Below are 22,486 nucleotides of genomic sequence, written 5' to 3'. Positions count from 1 at the left end.
GTGCCACCCATGCAAACAGAGCATGGACCATGGCAGCCTGGTGCAAGCCCATTAAATGGTGAAGAATCTGGAAGCAGGCAATAATAAGATTCCACATGCAGCAGCAGAGAAGAGAGTAGACACCAAAACACATGCCAGAGATAAGGTCAGGTCAGCACACTAAATGGCCTAAATGAGTTAGTGGAAGGAAAATTGGCCAAAGGCAAGCAGAATGACTCCCGGGAGGAATGATGAGAATAGCAGCCAGAACAGTGGGGGTGGCAGGGTACTGCAGAGGCATGAATTATATGTGACCAGTTGTGACCCACAGGGGCTCAAAGAGGGAAAACAGAACTCCCTTCTCGCCACCGCTTGGATATCCATCTGCCTAGCTGACATCTCCACTTGGCTTCTTTTATTTCTCAATGACTAAAATTCATGTTTATGAAATATTTCTGAGCATCTGAGAGCTCACACCATGGGTCTACTGGGCTTATTTTTTCAGAATTATAAGTCATTCAGGAAACCATGCTTTTTTAGGAATGTATTAGGAAAGCAAAATCCAAAATGTTTATATCTTTCCTTTCCCCTTCTGTGGGAACTCCCTTTATTTCTCTGTTCCCAGTTTCCTGCTCTCCTGAGAGAGTAAGGGATTAGGGTAAATTTAACACCTTGAAGTTGGTGTGTTATAGCCGCCATCTTGAGACAGCCCTATTCAACAAAGGGCTACATGACCGCTTATGTAGACAAAGATGAAAATGAAGGGCCCCAGTTAATCTAAAAGAACCTTTGGTACTGTATTAAGTGGTCACATAATTGTGACCGAGAACGCACAGGTGGTGGCTTGAAGTAAAACTCTAATTGGCATATTTTTAAAAGCAATATGGCAGCTCTGAACTTGCCACATAATTAGGAGGAGAGACTGAAGCCCTCGCTATGGAGAGCTGGCCTGCAGCCGAAAAACTATGGTCAGCTATTTCTCTGCTGTTCCTCTCTTCCAATTTAATATAAAATGATGATTTCTTCTTTTTCATGAGTAAGGAGAACAGACAGTGGGAAACAGAATAAAGGTCCCTCAACCCCCATCTGTGGTCACCTCAACCCATGGTGAACCCAAGCCATGGTTTCCCTTTCCAGAATGTATCCTTTATTTCCCACTGACATCAATGATGGAGAGGAAGAGACCATGCCTGGCTGACAGCAAACAATTAACCAAGGGAACCAAAGGGCATGGGTGGGACTGCCACTGCCAGGGGACTAGGTGAAGGGCGGATGCTGTCATACTTGAGCTTTCTGTAGAGATAAGTAAATTAGGAAAAGAACCAAAAAGGGTCTTCAACTATGACAATGGAGTCATTTCTTTTAAAAAGTTCTCCTCAGAGGAGTCCCAAGTGTTAGAAGCTCATTCTTCTAATAAAGAAATTCAAACCTGGACTAAATAGCTCTCTGTGAATTCTCCTGATGAGAAAATCGATAATTTGAGTGTGAGGGCCATTCCAATAAAAGCCTGACATTTCTGGATAAATAAAATAGTTTTCTAACAAGGAATAAGATATTCAAAATTGTTAAAACAGCTTGATTGTGTCCATTTCTATGTCCAATGCCAGCATGGAAAGAACTCAGTGCTATGAACCAGCACGACTGAAAGGAGAATATTGAAATAAGTAGGAAGTAAATTCTGTGGTTTTAAGAAATATAACTTGGGGCTGGCCCAGTGGTGTAGTAGTTAAGTTTGCATGCTCTGCTTCAGCAGCCCAGGGTTCACAGGTTTGGATCCCCAGTAGGGACCCAGCACCACTAGTCAAGCCACAAGGAAGATTGGCAACAGGTGTCAGCTCAAGGCCAATCTTCCTCACAAAAATAAAAAATAAAAAACTTGGGGGGCCAGCCAGTGGCGCAGGGGTTAAGTTCGCAAGTTTCGCTTCTGTGGCCAGGGTTTCACCGGTTGAGATCCCAGGTGCAGACATGGCACCGCTTGCCAGGCCATCCTGTGGTAGGCTCCCACAAATAAAGTGAAGGAAGAGAGGCACAGATGTTAGCTCAGGGCTGGTCTTCCTCAGCAAAAAGAGGAGGATTGGCAGCAGATCTTAGCTCAGGGCTAGTCTTCCTCAGAAAAACAAACAAACAAAAAAACAACTTGAACTTGTTTGGAAGGTGCATGGAAGCAAAAGCTGCAGTTTCTTTAATAAAAAATATATAGGTAAATTTGAACAATCTAACGTAAAATATGTTACCAAATATTTTTATGAACGTCCAGCATTTTGTGGAAACTACCTAGTAAGCTGAAGCAACTGTCACCCCTCAATGCTGAGCCTGTAGCTGGGGAGCGGGGGCAGCAGGGAGGGAGGGCCCTGGGAAAGCGGAATAAATGACAAAGGAAAGGGTGACATCAGAGGAGAGGGCAACAGGTGAGACAGCAAAACCAGAATGGAGGGGGCAGGAACACTGAAAAAGGGAAGAGGACCACTTAGTGAATTCTGCTGCTTTCCTGGAAAAAGTTTAAGAAAAAGAAAACCCAGAATTTGCTAAAACAGGAACGAAATAGACGCTAAAACACTGAGCAAAGAGCCACAGAAGGGGAACAGGAAATCTGCTGCCCCCTGCCCCCACCTGCCCCACCTGCACGTCCCGCACCTCCCAGGCCTCTGTTGCACGCGGACACTGCGCTCCTCTCTGAGCAAACTGTGGCCAAAACACTTGTGGACATTTATGACCCTCAGTTACGTGTGCGTCGTCAGAGCTTAGTCTCCCCCCCAGCTGTCTCTAGACACTCAGGAATTTCTCCCTGGCAATCAGTGCAAGCCAGGGTCTCACGAATCACTGACAGAGGGAAGAGGAAAGAAGCTTAAGCAAGGACACGGAAGGACACCAGACGCAGACCGCCTCTCCTCTAGGCGCGGCTCCGGGGTCTTGGCCCCCTGTTAAGCAGTGTCCTTCGGCTTTGACGTGCGCGGGCGTCACCTTGGGGATCTTGTTCAAGTGCGGATGCTGGTTCAGAAGGACTGGAATGAACCCCAAATTCTGCATGCTAACAAGGTCCTAGCGATGCCAGGGCTGCTGGTCGCAGACGGCACTGGGAGAAACAAGTCGCAGAGCCCCCTGGTGAGCCCAAGCGAGTCAGGTGTGATGAGAGAGAATCCACAAGCACCTTGTCTCCCGCAGGGACAGACAGAGAGAAGGCAGGAAGCAACTTGTGTTATTTTTTAATTTATTACTGTACTTTGTCCAAATCCCAAGGATTCAGTGGCAGTTACGGCAGTTTCCCTTTAGGACTTTTAGGGAGAGAGAATTCCCTACTCGAATCGAGACAGGAAGCATAGGGCTGTGAGTAAGCCCAGGGTGGAGTGGAACCCGGAGACTCTGGGAGTTCTGACACGCCCACTGGTTGAGCTCCAGGCTGCCCCACAGCTTCCCCACTTCTCACCGAACCTTCTCCAGGGAGGAACTGATACTCATCTCTGAATTATGCCCAACCTGAGCGTCAAGGGCCTGTTGGAAAGCTTGGATCATTTGAGCAGAAATATTGGAAAGTGGTAAAAACCGGCCTTCAGGATTGAAGCTAGTGGTTTGAGTCTCATTTCCTTAGCCACTCTAAAGATGTTCCCGGGACAGAAGCTTGCTCAGGGCTCTGGGCGACGCGCGCGCGGGGCGGCGGGGTGGGGCGTGCACGCGCCTCCTCCGCGCGCCGAGGCGGGGGCTCAGGCCGTCGCTGGTTTGGCCTCTCGAGCAGAGTTGCGAGGAGCCGCCCGATCGCGGGGCAGCGGCCCCATCTTTATTTCCTTTGACAGAAACTGCGTGTTGCCTGACGCCCGTGGGTGTGCTCAGGGCAGCTGCGAAGTTTGCCTGCCTTCTGACTGACTGCACGCCTGCTGGTGCCTCGGGGCAGGGTGGCGGGTGGCGGGGGAGGAGTAACCAAGTTTCACTTCCTTGCCGGTGGGGACTCAGCCCAGTGGCTGCTCTGCGGGGAGAGCTGAGGAGCAGGGCCTTCCTCGCCCCGTGCCACCGCGCCCGCCGGGCCTGGCGGACAGGAGGAGCGCGAATGGGCAGAGCGGAATCTCTGGAAGGGAAGATGAGCGCCCAGGACCCTTCAGACCTGTGGAGCAGATCGGACGGAGAGGCTGAGCTGCTCCAGGACCTGGGGTAAGACAGCACCCTTTTCCGAGTGCTGCTCGGGTGAGCGTTTCCTTCGGGCTCCCGCGCGAGGGCTCCCTTCGAGCCGCTCTCCACCCCGTCTCTCCTCTCTCCACTTTACTCATTTGGGTATCTTGCTGTTGGGGCCAATTGCGTTGTAAAAGCAGGTATTATTTTTCCAGACGTGAAAACAGTAGGTGGACAAAATGGGACAAAAATCAACTGCTGGACATTCTTTGGGAATAGGGACAGCGTTGGGATGTGTGAGGTGCTCTTGCAGGGTGTCCTTGGTACTGACCTGATTTATGAATACAGTAGGTGCTGTTAGAAAGTTTTGAGCTCTGAGCTGCTGGCAGTGACAGGACTGTACTGCGGTAGATAAACAGAGAGCCGACCCTACAGTGTGGGAGAGGGACTTTTTCAAACAAGAAAGAATGAGGAAGTGCCTGCGGCCAGGTCCCATATGTGTGTCTTTCTCCTGATGCTGCGTTTGTGAGCTCTTGTCTGTATCCACGTCCAGAGCGGCAACTTTGAACCTTAAGTACTAACAAGTCAGGAAGAGAATAAAATTTCCGCCTCAAACAGATGATAAATTCAGGTAGTTGGAGTCATCGTAGTCCTGTCTTTAAAAAGGGACCAGATGAAACAACTCATCAGGATATTTAATAAAAGACGTAAGTATTACACAAGAGAGGAGCAGGGGGTTTCCTAGAGAAACTGAACCTTTTCCCTAAAGCCCTGGGCCTATCCTGCTGGGGCTGGCTTCGATGCCTGCGCTTCACGAGAGACAAGACCTGTGCCTCCAGTCTTAATAAACAACAATCCAGTGACACAGGACCAGTTGTCACCTCCGTTTTATGAAGGAAGCAAATGAACACCAAAGGAGTGAATAACTGGCCTACAGCCGTACATCAGTTAAACAGCAGAGTGGGATTCCAACCTGCCAGAGCCTGAGTTCTTAAGCAGAGAAAGACTGAACGAGGGGGAGAGTCTCTGCGTGAAGGCTGCAGAGGTTGTGTCGTTCTGTGTGGTATCACTGTAAACGTTCTCAATAAGTCCTGTCTTTAGACTTTAAACCTGAGGTCTCAGAAGTGAACTCTCCCTTCACAAAGTAAATCGGATAGAACAGCAAGTATTTTCAATAAAGTAAATTCTCCTTACTGGGAACTCAGAGCTCCAGGACATCTCTATCCTTCTAGATTGAATCCCTAAACAGAAGAGATAAAATGCCCCCTGTTATCCAAAACGGGTGTCACAAAGACCAGGTGCTAAAACTGGACCCTTGCACTCTCACTCAGAGCCTTCTTAAATTATTAAACTATAATTCTTTACCTGTTTGGTTATCTATCGTCCCAGCCCACCATCGGTAGGAAGCCCCAACCAAGAAGAGAGACAAAGGAGATACTCAATTCTAGTCCTTTAGTTAAAGGACCCCTGAGCCTGGGCTGTGCTTGAGTACTGTTGGCCCTCGCTGGGGTGACCAAGGTGAGCTAGATGATGTCTCTTCTCCCTACCATTAAAGGCCCATAGCAGGAAGCGAGCACAAGGAAAACCCTCAAGGAAACAGAACTGTGTCTTCCCTCCAAGTACAAAGAATGGGCATTCAATACAACCCGGAAACGTCCAAAATAGGTACTTTTTGTCCAGACTTTTCTATTTCAGAAGGCCTGGAAATTTATTAAACATTTGAGGGTGGTTCTGTAACAACAGGCAAGCTACAATTTTTATGAGGGGAAATTGCTCTATAGTTGTGGTTCTCAAACTTGACTGTGTGCCAGAATCACCCAAGGAGTTTTTGAAAATTGCTGCCCAGGCCTCATGCCAGCAAGTGATGTCAGTTTCTCAGGGCGGGGGTGTTTTCTTGTTTAAACTCTCCAGGTGATTCCAGGGCTAGGCCAAGGGTGACAACCACTGCAAAGAATGTAAATGCATCGGAAGCACTAGCAAATGTGCCTTTAGTTTTCATTTTTGGGGTATGTACCTGAATCTTAAAGCCATTAATAAGCATTGACATTTTGTTCATTGGTTTGGGAGCATTTTGTTTAAAAATTTTATTGAGGTATGCTTTACAGATCATAAAACTCATTTCAAGTGTACAATTCAATCATTTTTAGTGACTTTAAAGAGTGGTACAACTATCACGATAAATCAATTTTAGAACATTTTTATCCCTCCATAAGAACACTCAGGAGCAGGTTTATCTAAAGATCCTGAGTGGTGTGCTGATAAACCTCCTGGGGGCAGGGGACCTCAGCCTTCTGGGAGGTGCCTATTTCCCTGGTGTAAATACTCCCACCAAGGGCAATGCCAGGCTCCCAAGAGTTTAACAACCAGCCTGTAAAATTCCTGAGAATTTAACAACGGACTTGAGCCAGTACTTGCTGCTCCAAGACATCACTGATATACTGCTTATAGGTAATATCTGAGAAATCTGAAAAATGACCAGTTGCCTCTGGCAGAATTCTGAATAGAAATGAAACTTTTTCTTTGAAACTGTTAGTCACTGGTTAGATAACACATCTCATTAATTCAGATTTTAAAAAGCTCCATAAAAACAAAATGATTTAATGTAGTTGATAGATAAAAGGTGGATGTCTTAGGGGCTGGCCCCGTGGCCGAGTGGTTAAGTTCGCGCGCTCCGCTGCAGGCGGCCCAGTGTTTCGACGGTTCGAATCCTGGGCGCGGACATGGCACTGCTCATCAAACCACGCTGAGGCAGCGTCCCACATGCCACAACTAGAGGAACCCACAACGAAGAATACACAACTATGTACCGGGGGGCTTTGGGGAGAAAAAGGAAAAAATAAAATCTTTAAAAAAAAAAAAAAAGGTGGATGTCTTAATGACTTAATTTTTAAATTATTTTAATAGGTTATTTGACCAGTTATGTAGATTTTTATGTTTATATTTTTGATAGACATAAAACAGATAACGTGTTGGTTAAATTTGAGAGATATCATACATCTTTGCTCTTCGGTCCCTATTTTCCTTCAGGCTCTGGAATCTGTAAGTTCTGTAAATTAAACCCTGAACTGCTGCAAATCCTTCGCGTGCCTTTCCATGACACAGGTGACTTGCTCAGAGCACAGGTTTATTCTTTCCTAAAGTACCTAAATCAGGCAACTCCGATGCATTTCTGTGTCTCATTTTTGCAGTGTCAATCTAAAAACATTTGTTTTATTTCATCCTAAACGTATTAATGTGTCCAAAAGCAAAGGGGAAATAAAACCATCTTCGGCTGTTCCTCAGTTTCACTCACACTTGGCGGTCTGGGTTGGGGGTGGGGGGGTGAGAAGCAAGAAGTGGGCTGGGTGAGAGGTTGCCTGCTCGCTGCTTTCAAAACGCAGCGATGGGGAAATGAGACAAGTAGTGAATGCTAGAGACATCACCTAAGTAACAAACTGGTGTAGAATTGTTGGTTAATAATTTAAAATTCCAGCAATTCTTTGATTATGACACAAGTTCCTACAAGACAGTTTTGATTAAACTGGGAATAGTATAGTGATATAGTTTGTAAAGGGGTAAGCCTTTATAAACTATGTAACTACAGACACAAAAGGGATACTGCAAAATAAAAATATTTTAGGATATTTTCAAATTAAATGTCTAAATTATCTCTTTATACATATTCCCTCAAGTGAGGAATATAATAAATATTCCCTTTTTATGTACTTTCCCAAATCTCAAATTTTATGAAAAAGTGTCGCTGTTTGGCTGTGTTGGCCAGTGTCAAGAAACTAGATTCTGAGCTCTGGATATTTAAGTAAAGCAATGCACACGTTTCTAATTGCTTTGCCCTTTAACCTTCACGTATAAGAGAAGGTTGGAATAGATCAGGGATCAGCAATATTTTTCTAAAGAGCCAGGTAATAAATATTTTAGGTGTTGCAGGCCTTATGATTTCTGCCACAACTATTCACATCTGCCGTTGTCGTGTGAAAACAGTCGTAGATGACACAGAAGGAAACGACCGTGACGGTGTTCAAACAAAATATTATTTATGGACCCTGAAATTTGAATTTCATGTTATTTTCATGAGTCACGAAATATTCTTCTCCTTTTTTCTCCCCAACTATTTAAAAATGTCACACCATCCGTGGCTCTCAGTTTAGATGAAAACATGTGCCCTGGCAGGAATCGGCCCGCTGGTGGTGGTTTGCTGACCTAGGGAATAAATAATAATAACCAAAATGAGTTCTATTATGAGACAAACATTTTGCATACACTAGCTTTGTCTTCAAAAATTATTATTATTCCATCTTCACATACGAGGAGACGTTAGCAGGGAAATCAGATTGCTTGAAGTCCCAGAGGACGCGGATCCAAAGCCCATATTTGTTCCACCAAACAAGGCTGCTTTCCTGTTGTAACAGTCGTTATGTGCTGACCACCTAGTCTGTGCCAGCGCCGTGGGGCTCACATCCATTATGTCATTTAGCCTTCACAATAACACTGTTACTATAGCGTGATTATCCTCATTTCATGGGTGCAGAGGGTGACTTCAGATAAGTTAAGTGAACTGCCTGGGTCCCAGGCCTCACAAGTGGTGCAGCTGAGGGAATGCTTGGGGTCTGCCCCACAGCTAATGCTCTTCCCGATGATCAAAGGAGGTACATGTTCTAACAATGCTCACCATGTGCCAAGCACTAGTTTAAGCCCTTTGCACATATAATTTATTACATTCACATGTCATTGTGTGGTAGACACTGTCAGTAATGTCATACCCGTTTACAGATGAGAAGAGTAAAGAACAGAGTTTTTATCATATGCCCAGGGTCACATGCTCATAACCCTTCAAGTCCAGGAGTTTTGCTCCGGAGCCCCTGTGTTTGTCCGTTAACGCAAGCTTCTAATTTCCATCAAGTTTCTCTCTTCTTATTATGCTAGCACTATTTATTAGTGCTAGTGTGAACTGAGAGAAAAGAAGAAAGTTCTCTGATTACTACAACCAACAAATTTCGTTACTAAAAGACATTATTCTTGCATATTCTTCACATAATACACCTGCACATGCACACAAAGCCAGGTCAATATTCCTAATTAATCAGAATTTTATTGAATTTTGTGTAGATTCCATTTTTCAGAGCTGGACAAATTGAATAGGCTAGGAAAAGTGCAATAAAGTCAAAGCTTTAAAGGAACCTGTTTACAGAGCTGTGATACCAACTAGAGAAATAAAGCTTATTTCTCTTCTGTGTACAATTCTGGAATCCTGGATTCTGAAAACAGAAGATGGCTCTCTTGTGGCTGTGTGAGACTGTGTCACTAGAATGCAGCTCCATCCCTCCTCGACTCAGGCGAATTTCCTCTTCAGCTGTACTTTCTGTTCTTCTGTGGGTGAGGGGACTTCCTTCTCCTTCCATGTGGACATCCGTCCAGCCAGATTCTCCATGTCGAGTGGGCTCATGCTTTGATTCGCTCACTCTTCCATTCATTCACAGATCCATCTGTTGAAGGAGGACATTGTGCAAGGCAGCGTAGGAGATACTGAAATTAAGAAGAAATGGCTGCCTCTCAAGGAGTTCCCAGTGCAGAGGACAGAGACTGCACATGTCCGGGTAGTTAGAACGCAGGGTAGAGGGGCTGAGGGCCACAACAGCGTCTGGACAAAGCACACAGCCTATGGCAGGAAGGAAGGGGAACGCAAGACGTAGAGAAGATAGCCTTGGGACTGATGGGATTTTTTTCAGAAAAGTCAGAAAAGAAGACGTTTTCCACAGAGAAAAAATGATAAAACACATGAGTATTCAGAAAATAAAGAGAGTCCACACAGCCTTGGACCCTCCCAGTCCCTGGGACCCGGTGGTTAATCAGTGTTCGGTCAGTTGGTTCTGGTCTCTACCTCCAGAGGCCCTCCCTCAGCCTCCATCTGTGCAAAAGCTTCCACCTGGCTTTCCTCTTCTAGTTTCTAGTGTCGTAACCATGCTCTTAGCCGTTGTTTTTTAAAGCCTGGGTTAATTTCTCACTCCCACCAACTCCACTAGAGGATAAATTTCTGTTCTGAGCCCACACACTCCTGGCTCCTACTCCCTGCTGTGGACCGTGTGGCTCGCTCACCTCCAGATCCTCTGTGGAGGTGCTCCCCAACTCCTTGCCCACTAGTGCCTGCCCCTATTATATGTTGCTGGACCTTCTTTGTTTAAAAGTATTTATAAGTTTAAAAAGCATAAGAGAAATAAGTTAATTTGTTTTGATTAAAGTGTAGTTATGTAAGAGAATGTTATCTTTTAGACACACACCCTGAACTACTTAGGGATAAAGTTTCATGACATCTGTAATTAACATTAAAAATGCTCATCCAAAAATATGTAAAGAAAATATGACAAAAGTTTAAAAATTATTCTACCTAAAATATGCTTATTCTTTAAATATGGATGTTATTTATACTATTACTTATGCTATTTTTCTCTATCTCCCTGTATATCTGAAATTATTCATAATAGACAGTTAAAAATAATAGTAATATATATTAATTATCGAAATTTTGGAAAATAGAGAAGCACCCAAAACGTCAGCCATGTACCACCACCCAGAATGACATCTTGTTCAACTTCTCTCCAATCTTTTAAAAATATTTTTCTGTAAACACACACACGGACATACAGACACACACATACAGATTTAGTTGTACCACATGTATAATTTTGCTCTTGCTTTCTGGTAGGATATCTTTTTACCATCTGCACCTTGGCCCATCTCAAAACAGGTTCTGGGTCTGGTTTTTCCCAGGCAAGCCTGTTTGCCTACATCAAAGTTTGGATATTTAGGTTGGTCCAAATTCCACAAGGCCTTAAATAGATTAGGAGTTGGACTTTGATCAAATTCCATTTGACAATATGGAATCATTGAATGTTCGTAGGAACGTGGAATTAAGTGCTCATCATGTTTTGTTTTTAGGTGGACTAATCTGGTAGTTGAGCATAATAGGTGGCAATGGGTCCAGCACCAAGAAAACTAATTAGTGAGGCAGTCTATGGACTGGTGAATAAGAAACTAGAGTGAGGACCTGGGAATGGCAAGGAAGGAACAGAGGCGGAAGCCAGTAATTCCACTGAGCTAAGGATGATAAGTGATACACATCCAAAGAAGAATAAGTTCTACTACTTTTGTGTCGTTTTTCAAAATGGTATCAAAGAAATTTTGAAATCCTTGCTGTTACAAATGTCTTCTAATTAGTTCTTTGTTTGCTTTATCGTTATAAATTTCTAAAGTTTCCTGGGTCTCCTGTTATTGCTCATAGGGTTCTGCTTCACCACCAGTAGAGTCTCTGTTTTGGATTGATTCTTCAGATAATCTCAGAACCATTTTGCAGGTGCCAATACTAAGAGGTTTGGCCACCTGCTCGAGGCTGAGCACAGTAAACTCCTTTTGACCGGGAGCTCCATAGGAGCAGGGCTGTGGGTTATTCGTCTTTGTCTGCTCCTTGCAAGCCCACCACTTGACAAAGAGCAGACGTCTAATGTTCTAATTGTCCCAAGTTGAGTCAAAGCCAAGACCAGGACTTAAGGTCCCTGACTTCAGCCCTCAACCACCGCAACACTGATGACATATTTGCATTTATTACCCTCAGATACACTCAGTCCCCTTACACCCTGAAGTTTTTCCTGGTGGGACGAAATGATGTTTAATTTAGAGGCATGAACTGAACAATGGAATAAAGAGGAGATAACTAATGAAACAAGGATCTGTCTGTTTTGTTGTTGTTTTTCATGAAGAAGGTTGGCCCTGAGCTAACATCTGTTGCCAATCTTCCTCTTTTTGCTTTAGAAAGATTGTCCCTGAGCTAATATCTGTGCCAGTCTTCCTTTATTTTGTATGTGGGATGCCACCACAGCATGGCTTGATGAGCGGTGTGTAGGTCCACGCCTGGGATCTGAACCTGCCAACCCCAGGCCTCTGAAACAGAGTGAGTGAACTTAACCACTACACCTGGTGGCTCCTGGTTTTTTTTTTTACATCCCCTAAATTTTGGAGCTCTTTCCTGTAGCTGTAGTTTCCTGAATGTGCCCTGTCTGTCTCCTGTACCAAGCCCACAATGGTAGCTTGGCAACGGCAACGGCAATGATAGTCTGAAGACAATTACCCTGAGGCAGCATTTGGTGAGGTATAGGCTGCAAGAGTAACCCGAATAAGCGCAGAGTCAAGCTTGACTCCACTCAGCGATGAGCCCTCCTGAGAGAACCTCTGCCCAGCCATTCTAATTCTCAAGTTCTTATCCACAAAGGATTTTTTCTAGTCAGTCTCTGAGCTCCGGCTCCCAGTCCAAATCAAACATTCCCTAGGCCCCAACCTCTGGGGAAGCAGTGATGTCTTTTGGTCTTGCAGCCATTCCTGCACTGTGCTGGCTCACGGGGCACTGGACAGCAGGACCTCTGCTGGGATGAGATGCAGTTTGCCACCCTTCCTCTCAGTCAGTGGCTTTGCCCGTCCAGCCTCTCCAAGCCTCTGACTTCCTGGGTGTGTTGGTCCACCTTGGCGTCAGGCTCTGTTGGTCTCTCTTTATGTGTCTACCTCCTTCTCTCTCTTCAGTTTCTCTGTCTCTGTCTCTGTCTCCTGGACCACTCTTTTTGGGTCTATATTTCTGTTCCCTAAGTCACTGTCCCTGTGGGCTCTGGCTGTCTGTGTGAGCCATGTGCCTTTCTCTGTCTCTGAGTTTTGCGTCTCTCTCTCTGTCAACAGCTGTTAACTTTTGCATCTCTGACTCTGCGCCACTCTATGTCTCTGAACCCTTGAGGCTCTGTCTCTCTCTATCTCCGTGTTTCCACCTCTCAGAACTTCTTGCCTCATTCCTCAGACTCCTTCAAGAACAGGTTTATCCTGGTCTCCAACTCCCGCGGGATTCTCTTCTTCCTTTCAGTCCTGTCTCCCTTCAGCTGAGCCTTAACTGCTACCAGAAACCCTCGGGGCCTGCCTTGAGTTCTCTGTTTGATCAGATACTCACATAGCCTGCCTCTGTGTCACTCAGGTACGCTTCCCAAAGCCTGGAGCAGCTGGCCTCCCCTTTAGCTCTGCTGTTAGCGCATGTATATGTGGGCATTTAGAATGGCAGTATAGACAGCCACAGACAAGCCAGTTCTGTTGCAGAAACCTCCTTACTGATAAGAAAGACTGCAGTGGGGCTTCCTTCAGCCTCCCCGTGCGTTACACTGTGCCTGTCTGAGGCCTCATTAGAACTTTCAAAATCCTTTGCAGAGCCTCTGCTTGGTTCTGTCTGCTTGGACAGGGTCCACTACTGTGATCAGTGGAAAGATAAGCCCGTATTTGTGAATGTAAGAATTAACGAATGTCTGTGGACAACACCATCTTGTCTTAGACGTGCCAAAGCCTGACAATACTTCTTGAACTAAATAAGACATTTCCTTATCCTAAACCCAGGATTTCCACTGGCATAGAGAGCCAAACACTTCATTTTTCACAAAATTGAAATATCTAGCACCAACCCTGTGAACAAATGAACAGGAAGGCAGTCAGCAACCAAGCAATCCTGTGGAAGCACACAAGTGCTCAGCACTGATTAACCCAAGGTAAGGTGCGTAGAGTGGGATTGCCTAATAGATTCATTTTATGTTCCATCAACATTGTGTTCAGAGGATTCTGAGGCCAGGTATAGGTTTAGCAAGAAAGGAGACAGATCAATGGGCTATGTTATTCATGGCCTTACAAAAGGAGAGTGGCATCATATACCATGCATTTGCCATCTGTGGTGAAGAGAGTTCAGAAAGTGTGTCAGTGTTATTCAAAAGCAAGAATATCGGGGCCGGCCCGGTGGTGCAGTGGTTAAGTGCACACATTCCGCTTCTGGCGGCCTGGGGTTCGCTGGTTCGGATCCCGAGTGTGGACATGGCACCGCTTGGCAAGCCACGCTGTGGTAGGCATCCCGCATATAAAGTAGAGGAAGACGGGCATGATTGTTAGCTCAGGGCCAGCCTTCCTCAGCAAAAACAGGAGGATTGGCGGCAGATGTTAGCTCAGGGCTAATCTTCCTCAAAAAAAAAAAAAAGGCAAGAAAAATTTTAAAATGAAGGAGAAAGAGAAAATTCTCTTAAATAGAGTGCTTTTTCGGCTGTTCAACTCCAGGGCCTTTTAGCTGCCTTCACACAATTATGAGTTCCTGTTCTTGCTTTGGGTTGAAATGTGTGTCCTCTTTATAATTCTGATGGGACAGAATCTAGGTTCTGTGTTAGTTCTCTTTGTAAGAAAGAAGAAAAATATGTCACTAAATATATGAATAATCTGTAGACATGGGTTACTAACACATTTTCTCACTGAGAAATATATAATCGAAACGGATGTGTGGCTCACGTTTACCATGCAGGGTCATTTTCTGTTCCCACTTGTTCTTCCTGCATTATTTTGCATTACTCTCCAACACAGACCCTCTGCTCCAGCTAGGCATTCTGTTTCCCGAATATACCATGCATGTGTCCACCTCAGTACCTTTGCTTATGCCGTTGCTCCTGTCTCATGCCCTTTTCTCTCACTACCTAGTGAATCCTATATTCATTCTTCAGTCTCCAGCTTGTGATCTTCCTCCTCCATGAAGCTTTCCCTGATCATCCCAGCACCCTGCGAGCTGCCCCTTCTGTGCTGTTTACTGTCCGGATCACCAAGATGGCAGCCCCTGGTGGGTTTTCTGACGCCGTTAGCCTGCAAATCCTTCTCTTTGCTCCCCGTTGGTGCTGTAGAGCCGCTTAGTGCCCTGCTTTGCCGTGTTTTGTCGTCCTCTTCAGAGCCCACACACTGTGAACTCAAACCACTGAGGTTATTCAAGTGAAGTAAAGTTTTTAGGATCAAGAGTCCTTCGCCTGCGTGTTTCACAAACTCTAACCTGCACATCTATCAGATGGGCTCTTGATAAACACAGATTATAGCTCGACAGGCGCAGGGGCCTGAGGACATGCATTTCTAACAAGATCCCAGGGCACGGATTAGCAAGGCTTAGAACAGTTTTTCAAACACCAGGTGCAACCCATTAGTGTTCTTAAAGTCAATTTAGTGGGTCACAATCAATATTTGTTAAAAAGAAACAGAAAAGAAAACAGTAAATAATGAACAGCATATAAAACAGTAGTGTTGTTTCCTGTAACAATTTTTGTTTATGTGTGTGTTTGTAATGTATATGTGCATGTGTGTGTGTATATATATATATATATATATGGAGAGAGGGAGAGAGAAAAAATGTGTTTTATACCATGGGCCAATTCAAAAAGTTTGGAAGCTTCTCCTTTGAAGGACAAAGCAAAATGAGATATAAACTTATATCAGCAAATTAATTTAAGACAATAAAACCCAAAGGGAAAAGAATCTGTGAAGGCTCCAATATGCTGGGGCAATTTTCCCAAAAGTTCTAGCATGAAGGGGCCCTGAAATGAGAGGAGAAGAGGCTGGGTTGAAGACCAGCTTTCAGGATCCAGCTCGTCTGCTTTCTCTGTGGTTGAGCTTGTTTCCTGTATGCTGCTGAGAGGCAGCTATGAAAATTCTTCAGTGGGTGGGTGTTTCCTAATTTGTTACTGTATCATGGAAGGGTTAACACCGCTGTTTCCTTCAAGGTCAACTGCCGGTTTTGATAATCTCATAAACCCAGTACAGATATTCTTTTGAAGCTTGATGAGTCCCTGCTCTGTTGCCTCTATTAGCCTTGAGACATAATTATGGCAATGTGTGGGCCTTGGGGGAAAAGGAGAAAATAACGTTGCTTTGAATGTATTGTTATAAATAGTAGTTTCTTGCTCTTTTTTACTTCTTAAGGGGAAATGAGATCAAAAGAATTTTCTTTAGTTTCAGGAAAATGAACTTTATTCCACACTATTCTCAACACTTAGCGCAGTGTCTGGCATATTCAGAATATGTTGTATAATTAGCAAATCTTGTATCTTGTTCTCTTCTGCAAAGTTAAAGAATCATATAAAAGTTTATAAAAGAAGACAGCATCCCAACAAATGAAAATAAGAGTGTTTTTATGAGGCGTTGTTATCAGTCACCCTGACAGTGGATTAAGCTGACGTTGCTGCTTGTGTCGGTCACATGGCTTGTCCATCAGGAGTCACTGGAGCGGACGGGCTCACTGAGGAGATGACTGGATGTGAAAGCATGCTCTTTCCTTCCCCAGCTCTCACTGACACTACGCAGATGGTTATGATCCAAGTTAGCTGCTTATTGGCTTTCCTTTTCACTTGGCATTTCCCAGGAATAAAAAGATTTCTTATTGCACTTGATTCTAAAAACATCAACCTTCTGTGCAGCTAGGAGAGACTTGAAGCAGCAGAGGAAAATGGGGTCCTTGGAGTTGCCATCCCCATTAGGTCCTGTGTGAGTCAGAAGCATGATGCGACTGTCAAGAACCTAGCGCAGCCGTGGGCCGCCTGAGCGTGTACCCGGCAGCTCGAGTAAGGGAGAGCCTGTGCGGCTCTGTTTTGCACATCAGATCGTACCTTTAAGATAGATTTTTAAAATTTGGAAAAGTTCAGAGGAGATAAGGTCTCTGGGTGATAAAAGGACTGAAAGCCTGTCATAAAAGGGGAAGTTGAAGATGATAGAAAGGGAAGAGAGTGTGTTCTAAATGCTTTTAAATATTTGTTTAGGTATCATCTGTGGAACTCCCAGAAGCAGCTCTTGGACCACCCATTGAAAGCTGTACAGCAGGAAACAGCGATTCAATGCAGGCCGGAGTTTTCTGGCATCAGTCACAGAAGCAGGGAATGAGTTCACCTGTATAGCAGTGAGCTCCCTGTCATCAGTCTCTATGGAGGTAGAGACTGGATAAGAGTCTTGTCGGGGTCTACACTTTATTCATACACTGAACAAAAATGAAAAGAATTATAAATCAAGTTGATGGGTTATTATACGTGGCTTTTATTTATTAAGTTAAACATTTTTAATTAATTTTTTAAAACTTAAAAGCGTGTATGACTTTTATAATCGCCAGAGGTAAGTTCACTGTGAAGCCAGGGAAGCATCAGCCTCGGGCCTCCCTGATGTGGCCTTTAGCAACACGGTGATAAACGTCATTAAGACAAGGAGTAGGGCTGGCCTGGTGGCGCAGCAGTTAAGTGCATACGTTCCATTTCTTGGCAGCCTGGGATTCGCCAGTTCAGATCCCAGTGCGGACATGGCGTACTCACATATAAAGTAGAGGAAGATGGGCATGGATGTTAGCTCAGGGCCAGTCTTCCTCAGCAAAAAGAGGAGGATTGGCAGTAGTTAGCTCAGGGCTAATCTTCCTCAAAAAAAAATAAATAAAGGCAGAGGAAAAAAAAGAGACAAGGAGTATCGAAGATTAGTCTCTGCACATGAAGACTTAAAATGTCCTGGAATGTCACAGCTCATGTTGGAGAGAAATTGACAGAGGTCCTCGAATTTGCTAACAGTCCTAAAAACTTCATTACCAATAAAGCTGAAAATAAATTTTCTACCCTATCAATACTTTTTAAAAATATTCTAGGTCAAAGACTGAATTATTGTTCTGTTCTCTCTCTAGAAAATTATATTATAAAATTGTTACTATATGAAGAAATAACCAAAGACAATACAGCTAAAAATATAGAGGAAAAAAGTATGGGTGTGTATTAAACAGTTAATTAATGAAAATAAGTTATTTTTCTTGGTTATGTGATATTTGTCAGCTTTTTAAGTTTGCAATGTTCTGTGATTTCTCATTCTAAAGAATTATTCTTTTTTATTATTTTGTAATTTTGTATTAATTTTCTTAAAGAGACTTCCTTAAATTCTGACTCTTAAGCCTCTTAAAATCTGACTCTTTCCCCATAATAATCAGAATAACGAAATAAAAAATTTTTTAAACACAGTTCCAATTACAGGAACTTTTAGGTCCATGCAATGAGGACTCTATGTAATGAGCTGTTGGATGGGCATTTTAAGCCATAAGAAGCCCTATCGACACCAGCCAAGGAGCCGTCAGTATCGGGCGCCACATGTAACCCAGCATCAGTCTCCTGCCAGAATCTCCCACGCTGCCTGCTGCCCCCTGGCCCTCCCTGTGAGGGCCTCACACCACCGTGCGGTGCTCGGAGCCTGCATGCAAGCGCACGCTCTTGCTTCTGGGCCTTCGCTCCTGTTACTCCCTTCCCACGGAATAGCTCCCTGAACAGCTGTCCCTCCAAATGCCACCAGACTTTACGTAGAGAAAAAGTCTCTCTCTCTCTCTCTCTCCCCCCACCCAAGAGCCCAGTCAGTTCCAATGTTTAATAGACAGTAGTTGAACAAATGAAAGAATAAAGCAAATTATTAACAGAGTTATCTCTGGAAGTTGGATTAAGGAAGAAATCAAGTCTTTTCTTTTTTTCAATTTTGAGTTACCCAATTAATATACAAATCGATTTTTTAATTTTTTTTATTAGAGCAAGCTAAATTAGGGAAATTTGATTTGAGCTAAAGTCTTCTTTAACGACAACCTCAATCCTTGTTCCCTCCGTTAAGAAAACCATACTTATGAGTTTGGCGTATATTTTTTTCAGACTTTTACTTTATGCTTTTTTGTATCTTTCTATGTAAATGTATATGTGTTGCATTGTTTTGGGGAGGAGGAGATGTTGTAGAACTGTTTTCACACTGTACCTGCCACTCGTTCCTCTAAGCTAACACTATGTTTGGGATCTATTTACTTTTGTGTGTGTGTGTGCACGTGCGCACACACACACACAAACATGCAGTGTTTCTCAGTGGGCTGCATTTGGCGCTCAGCTGGATGATTCTAGTTTTCAGAACTGCATCATTCTTTGTAGGACGTTAAGCATTCCTGGACCCCTCACAAAGTGCTGGGAGCACCCGACCCCCTGCCCTCCTCGTTTCGCAACCAAAAATGCTCTCACACCTTTCCCCACACTTTTGGTTAACTTTTCACATGATCTCGTGCTATCAACAGTGAGCCTTGGTCGTCATCTCACTGTTGGTGGATATTTAGGATGGCTCCATTTCTGCTCTCACAAACAACTCTGTAGTAAAGACCTTTGTTCATATTTCCTTCTGATGTGCGTGAGCGATTCACTAGGTGGACATTGGAAGTGGAATCGCTAGTCACACGTGCGGGGTTAGTTACACTAGAGGTGCTAAACTTTCCTCCAACTTACACCCCCACCAACAGTAGGCCATAATCACCATTGCCCCCAAATTCTCCAATCCCTAAAACTGTCTAACTCTTCAATTTTAGCCAATCTGGTGGATAAAGAAAACATCGTGTTGTTGTTTCAATTTACATTTCTCTGATTAGTAGTGAGACTTTATTTGAAATACGTATTTCCTCTTTTGTGAAAGACTTTCACTTTCTCTTCTGTGTGTAGATATATTTCACTGTTTACTATGTATGCTTTATAATCAGAAAAAAAATAATACACACTTTAAAAAATACCTTACATGTCCTACAAGGCCTACTTAGATGTTGGCTCATTCAGGGAACAGCCTTGATCTTTCTTCCTGGGACCTCTGTTGTGTGCTGACTTTCTCTTGGACGTGGTTTGGAAAGTACTGTCTTCTCCTGACTACATTAATGGCTTCTTGGAGCCTAGCCTGGGGCCTTTGCAATCTTGTTCCCTATGAACTGCCTAGTGATAGCTATAGATTTATACAGCTGAATGATAGAAGGTAGAGAAGGTTGATTATGGGGAAACTACCAACTTTACCGAGTTTTCAAGCTTTAGCTCTTTGTGAACAGTCTTGAACCCTCCTTACCGAAGGAGACAGACCCCTCCAATGGATACGTAATGTTGTTGGATCCATAGTCCCTGCCCTGCAAGATGTGCTGTCCAAAGTTTCTAAGACAGGAGCGCTTAACTCGATTAAAAGAGGAAGTGTAGGTATTTATGGAGGAGCTCTTTGGGGAATGCGGATCCTCCTGGCCTCACAGACACCATGAAGGGTCGGTGGCTGCCTGGCAGGCTCTGTCGTCAGTTTGCCCAGGCCCGGGACTCCATAAGAGATGGCAATATTGACTCAACCAAGTGGTCAACCAAAATTTAACACTCAGAGCACAGTGCGGTTCTTTTTGCTTTATACGCAAGCATTTCTCATGTGTTTATTATGTGAATTATGTTTATTATGTGAAAGATCACCATAAAAAAGTCCTTGGTAAAAACTTCCATCAAACTATAATCATCAGAAGAATTCTGTAAATGCTTTAAACACAGACTTCAGATCTCATTGAAAAGAATCCAAAAGAACGTCCAAATGCTTTACGTTTTTAAATTTTTTTGATCAAATGTTGTTGTTTCAAATAAGTGCTGTATCAGCTCAAGCTGAATCTTATGCCTAAATGTTCATCCAAAAATTAATTATGAGCAAAATGTATTTGAGAGCTCATGGAGATCTCACCTATCACTAAGAATTACAATTTTGGCTATAGCCAAGCCTGAAGTTTTTATTGCTTCACTTCTAATTCCTCCGATCGTCCTTTTTTTTGATTACAGTATAATTGACATATGACATTATATTAGTTTCAGGTTCCAGTTGTCCTTTGAAAGCATTTTGTAGCGAGAAGATCTGAACTTGTCTGTGGATCAGTCATTTCAGTGAGTGGAACTGCTTCGAGGGTAAAGGGTTTTCCCATGAAATATTTCTCCTTGCCATTATGTTCAATGAGCAAATGTATTTCTAATAAGGGATGGAGGCACCTCTGCCCCAAAGAGGAAATATGCTAAAGAAACAAACATGAGGAAATGCAGATTTAGAAAACACACAGCTTGGAGACCTATGTAGAAACTTCCTTCCCCAGATGGTCTTAACATTTACTTTCCATTATCAGGCTGAAATTGCATGCAATAAGGACGTCACAGTGGACACCAGTGTGGTTCCTGAAGGCAGGATCCCTGGTCCCCAGAGTAGGGCTTTTCCTCAAAGTTCTGTGCACTGCACACGCCTCTTCAATAGCACTGAGTTCACTGACATCGTTGAGGTCATTTGGGTAATTGCCTGTGTCCCTTTCCTCTCCCCCCCCCCCCCCCCCAGACTATGGGTCCCTCGCAGCTCCAACTATTCCCGGTACCTATCTTCCTGTTATCTGAAATAAATGGAAAATAATAAAAAAAGTTATATTTGAGCAATAAGAAAAATCACACGACGGAAGACACATCACAAGTTCTGGCCTCGTGGAGCTCAGTGGCTTCGTGCTAGCCGCTCATGTGTACTAAGTTCTGCTGTCGGCCAGGCCTGTTTTGACCGTTTCATGTGAGTTAATGTGAGCAGTAATCATAATTGGCCCATGAGGTATGACTATTATTCTATTTTAGAGGTGAGAAAACTGAGGCTCCGATTGGTTATGTAACTTGCCCAAGGTTTCACAGCTCGTTGGAGGAATCACCTGGATAGGTCCTCAGAGGCTACAATCTTAATCACCGCAGTGAACTGTCCCTACCTGGTCATTAAAAAGAACGTGAAAGACCTGTCAGTAGGGGAAAGGAGCGGGGTGCAGAACAGCGTGCCTAGAATGCTCTTGTTTCCTTGGGTGGGAGGGGCACACCTGATGCCTCCAGGTGCATACATAGCCCTGAGGAGGAAGCATGGGAAAATGGCCAACATTGGTGTCCTCTGAGAAGAGGAACAGGAAAACTGAGGCTTAAGGTGAGAACAAAGCTTTATTTTCACTGTCTGTTTTGAACTATTTGGATTTTTGTTCTACCGAGCATATATGTTACCTTTTCTAAAACAAGCTGCTTCTTTTTAACACATAGATCGATTTGAATGTCCGGAGGGCTTCCACAGCTCTTCAGATATTTGTCAGTTTGACGTGATGTTTGATGAGCTTGCGTGGCAGCGCAGCCCTCTGAGCCTGTGCCACACCTCACCTCACTCACGACGACAGGCTACAGTATGGCAGTGCAGTCATTCCCACACTGACAGCCGTGGTGCCACACTCGCTAAAGAGCAAGTGAGAGAGAGACCAAAAGAAAGAGAGAAAATTAGCCAAAGCCTATTCTTGCAGTTATTTTTGATTTGGACTTTTAAAAAAATTTCTGTTGACAAAGTAGTGTTGTACGTTTGGTTGCTTGGGCTGCTGTGACAAAGTACCACAAAATGGGTGACTTAAATAGCAGAAATTTATTGTCTCACAGTTCCAGACAACAGAAGCCCAAAATCAAGGTGTCAATAGGGCTGGTTCCTTCTGAGGGCTGTGAGGGAGGGATCTGTTCCAGCCCACCCCCTCACACCCCCCCCGCCCCCTTGATTGTAGATAGCCAACTTCCCCTTCACGTGATGTTCTCCGTGTTTGCAAGTCTGTTTCCATATGTCCCCTTTTTTTTTTTTTTTTTAAAGATTTTTTTATTTTTTCCTTTTTCTCCCCAAAGCCCCCCGGTACATAGATGTGTATTCTTCGTTGTGGCTTCCTCTAGTTGTGGCATGTGGGATGCTGCCTCAGCGTGGTCTGACG

At 44.0% G+C, this 22,486-nt stretch overlaps 1 protein-coding gene across 1 annotated transcript in view; it reads left to right on the top strand.

Annotated features, from left to right (window-relative positions):
* The first annotated feature begins 3,673 nt into the window (after positions 1–3,673).
* The window catches only part of DAPP1 (dual adaptor of phosphotyrosine and 3-phosphoinositides 1), a 48,816-nt gene continuing 30,003 nt past the window's right edge, over positions 3,674–22,486 (top strand). The window contains exon 1 of the mRNA XM_046657056.1: positions 3,674–4,119. Within this exon, the coding sequence (XP_046513012.1) occupies positions 4,019–4,119 (101 nt within the window). The 5' untranslated portion in view covers positions 3,674–4,018. The remainder of the gene's footprint in view (positions 4,120–22,486) is intronic.

This window comes from Equus quagga, chromosome 3, assembly GCF_021613505.1.
Source record: "Equus quagga isolate Etosha38 chromosome 3, UCLA_HA_Equagga_1.0, whole genome shotgun sequence".
In the NCBI taxonomy this organism is placed as follows: Eukaryota; Metazoa; Chordata; class Mammalia; order Perissodactyla; family Equidae; genus Equus; species Equus quagga.
The sequence above is the reverse complement of the archived record's forward strand: the minus strand, read 5'-3'. Positions and strand labels throughout refer to the sequence as shown.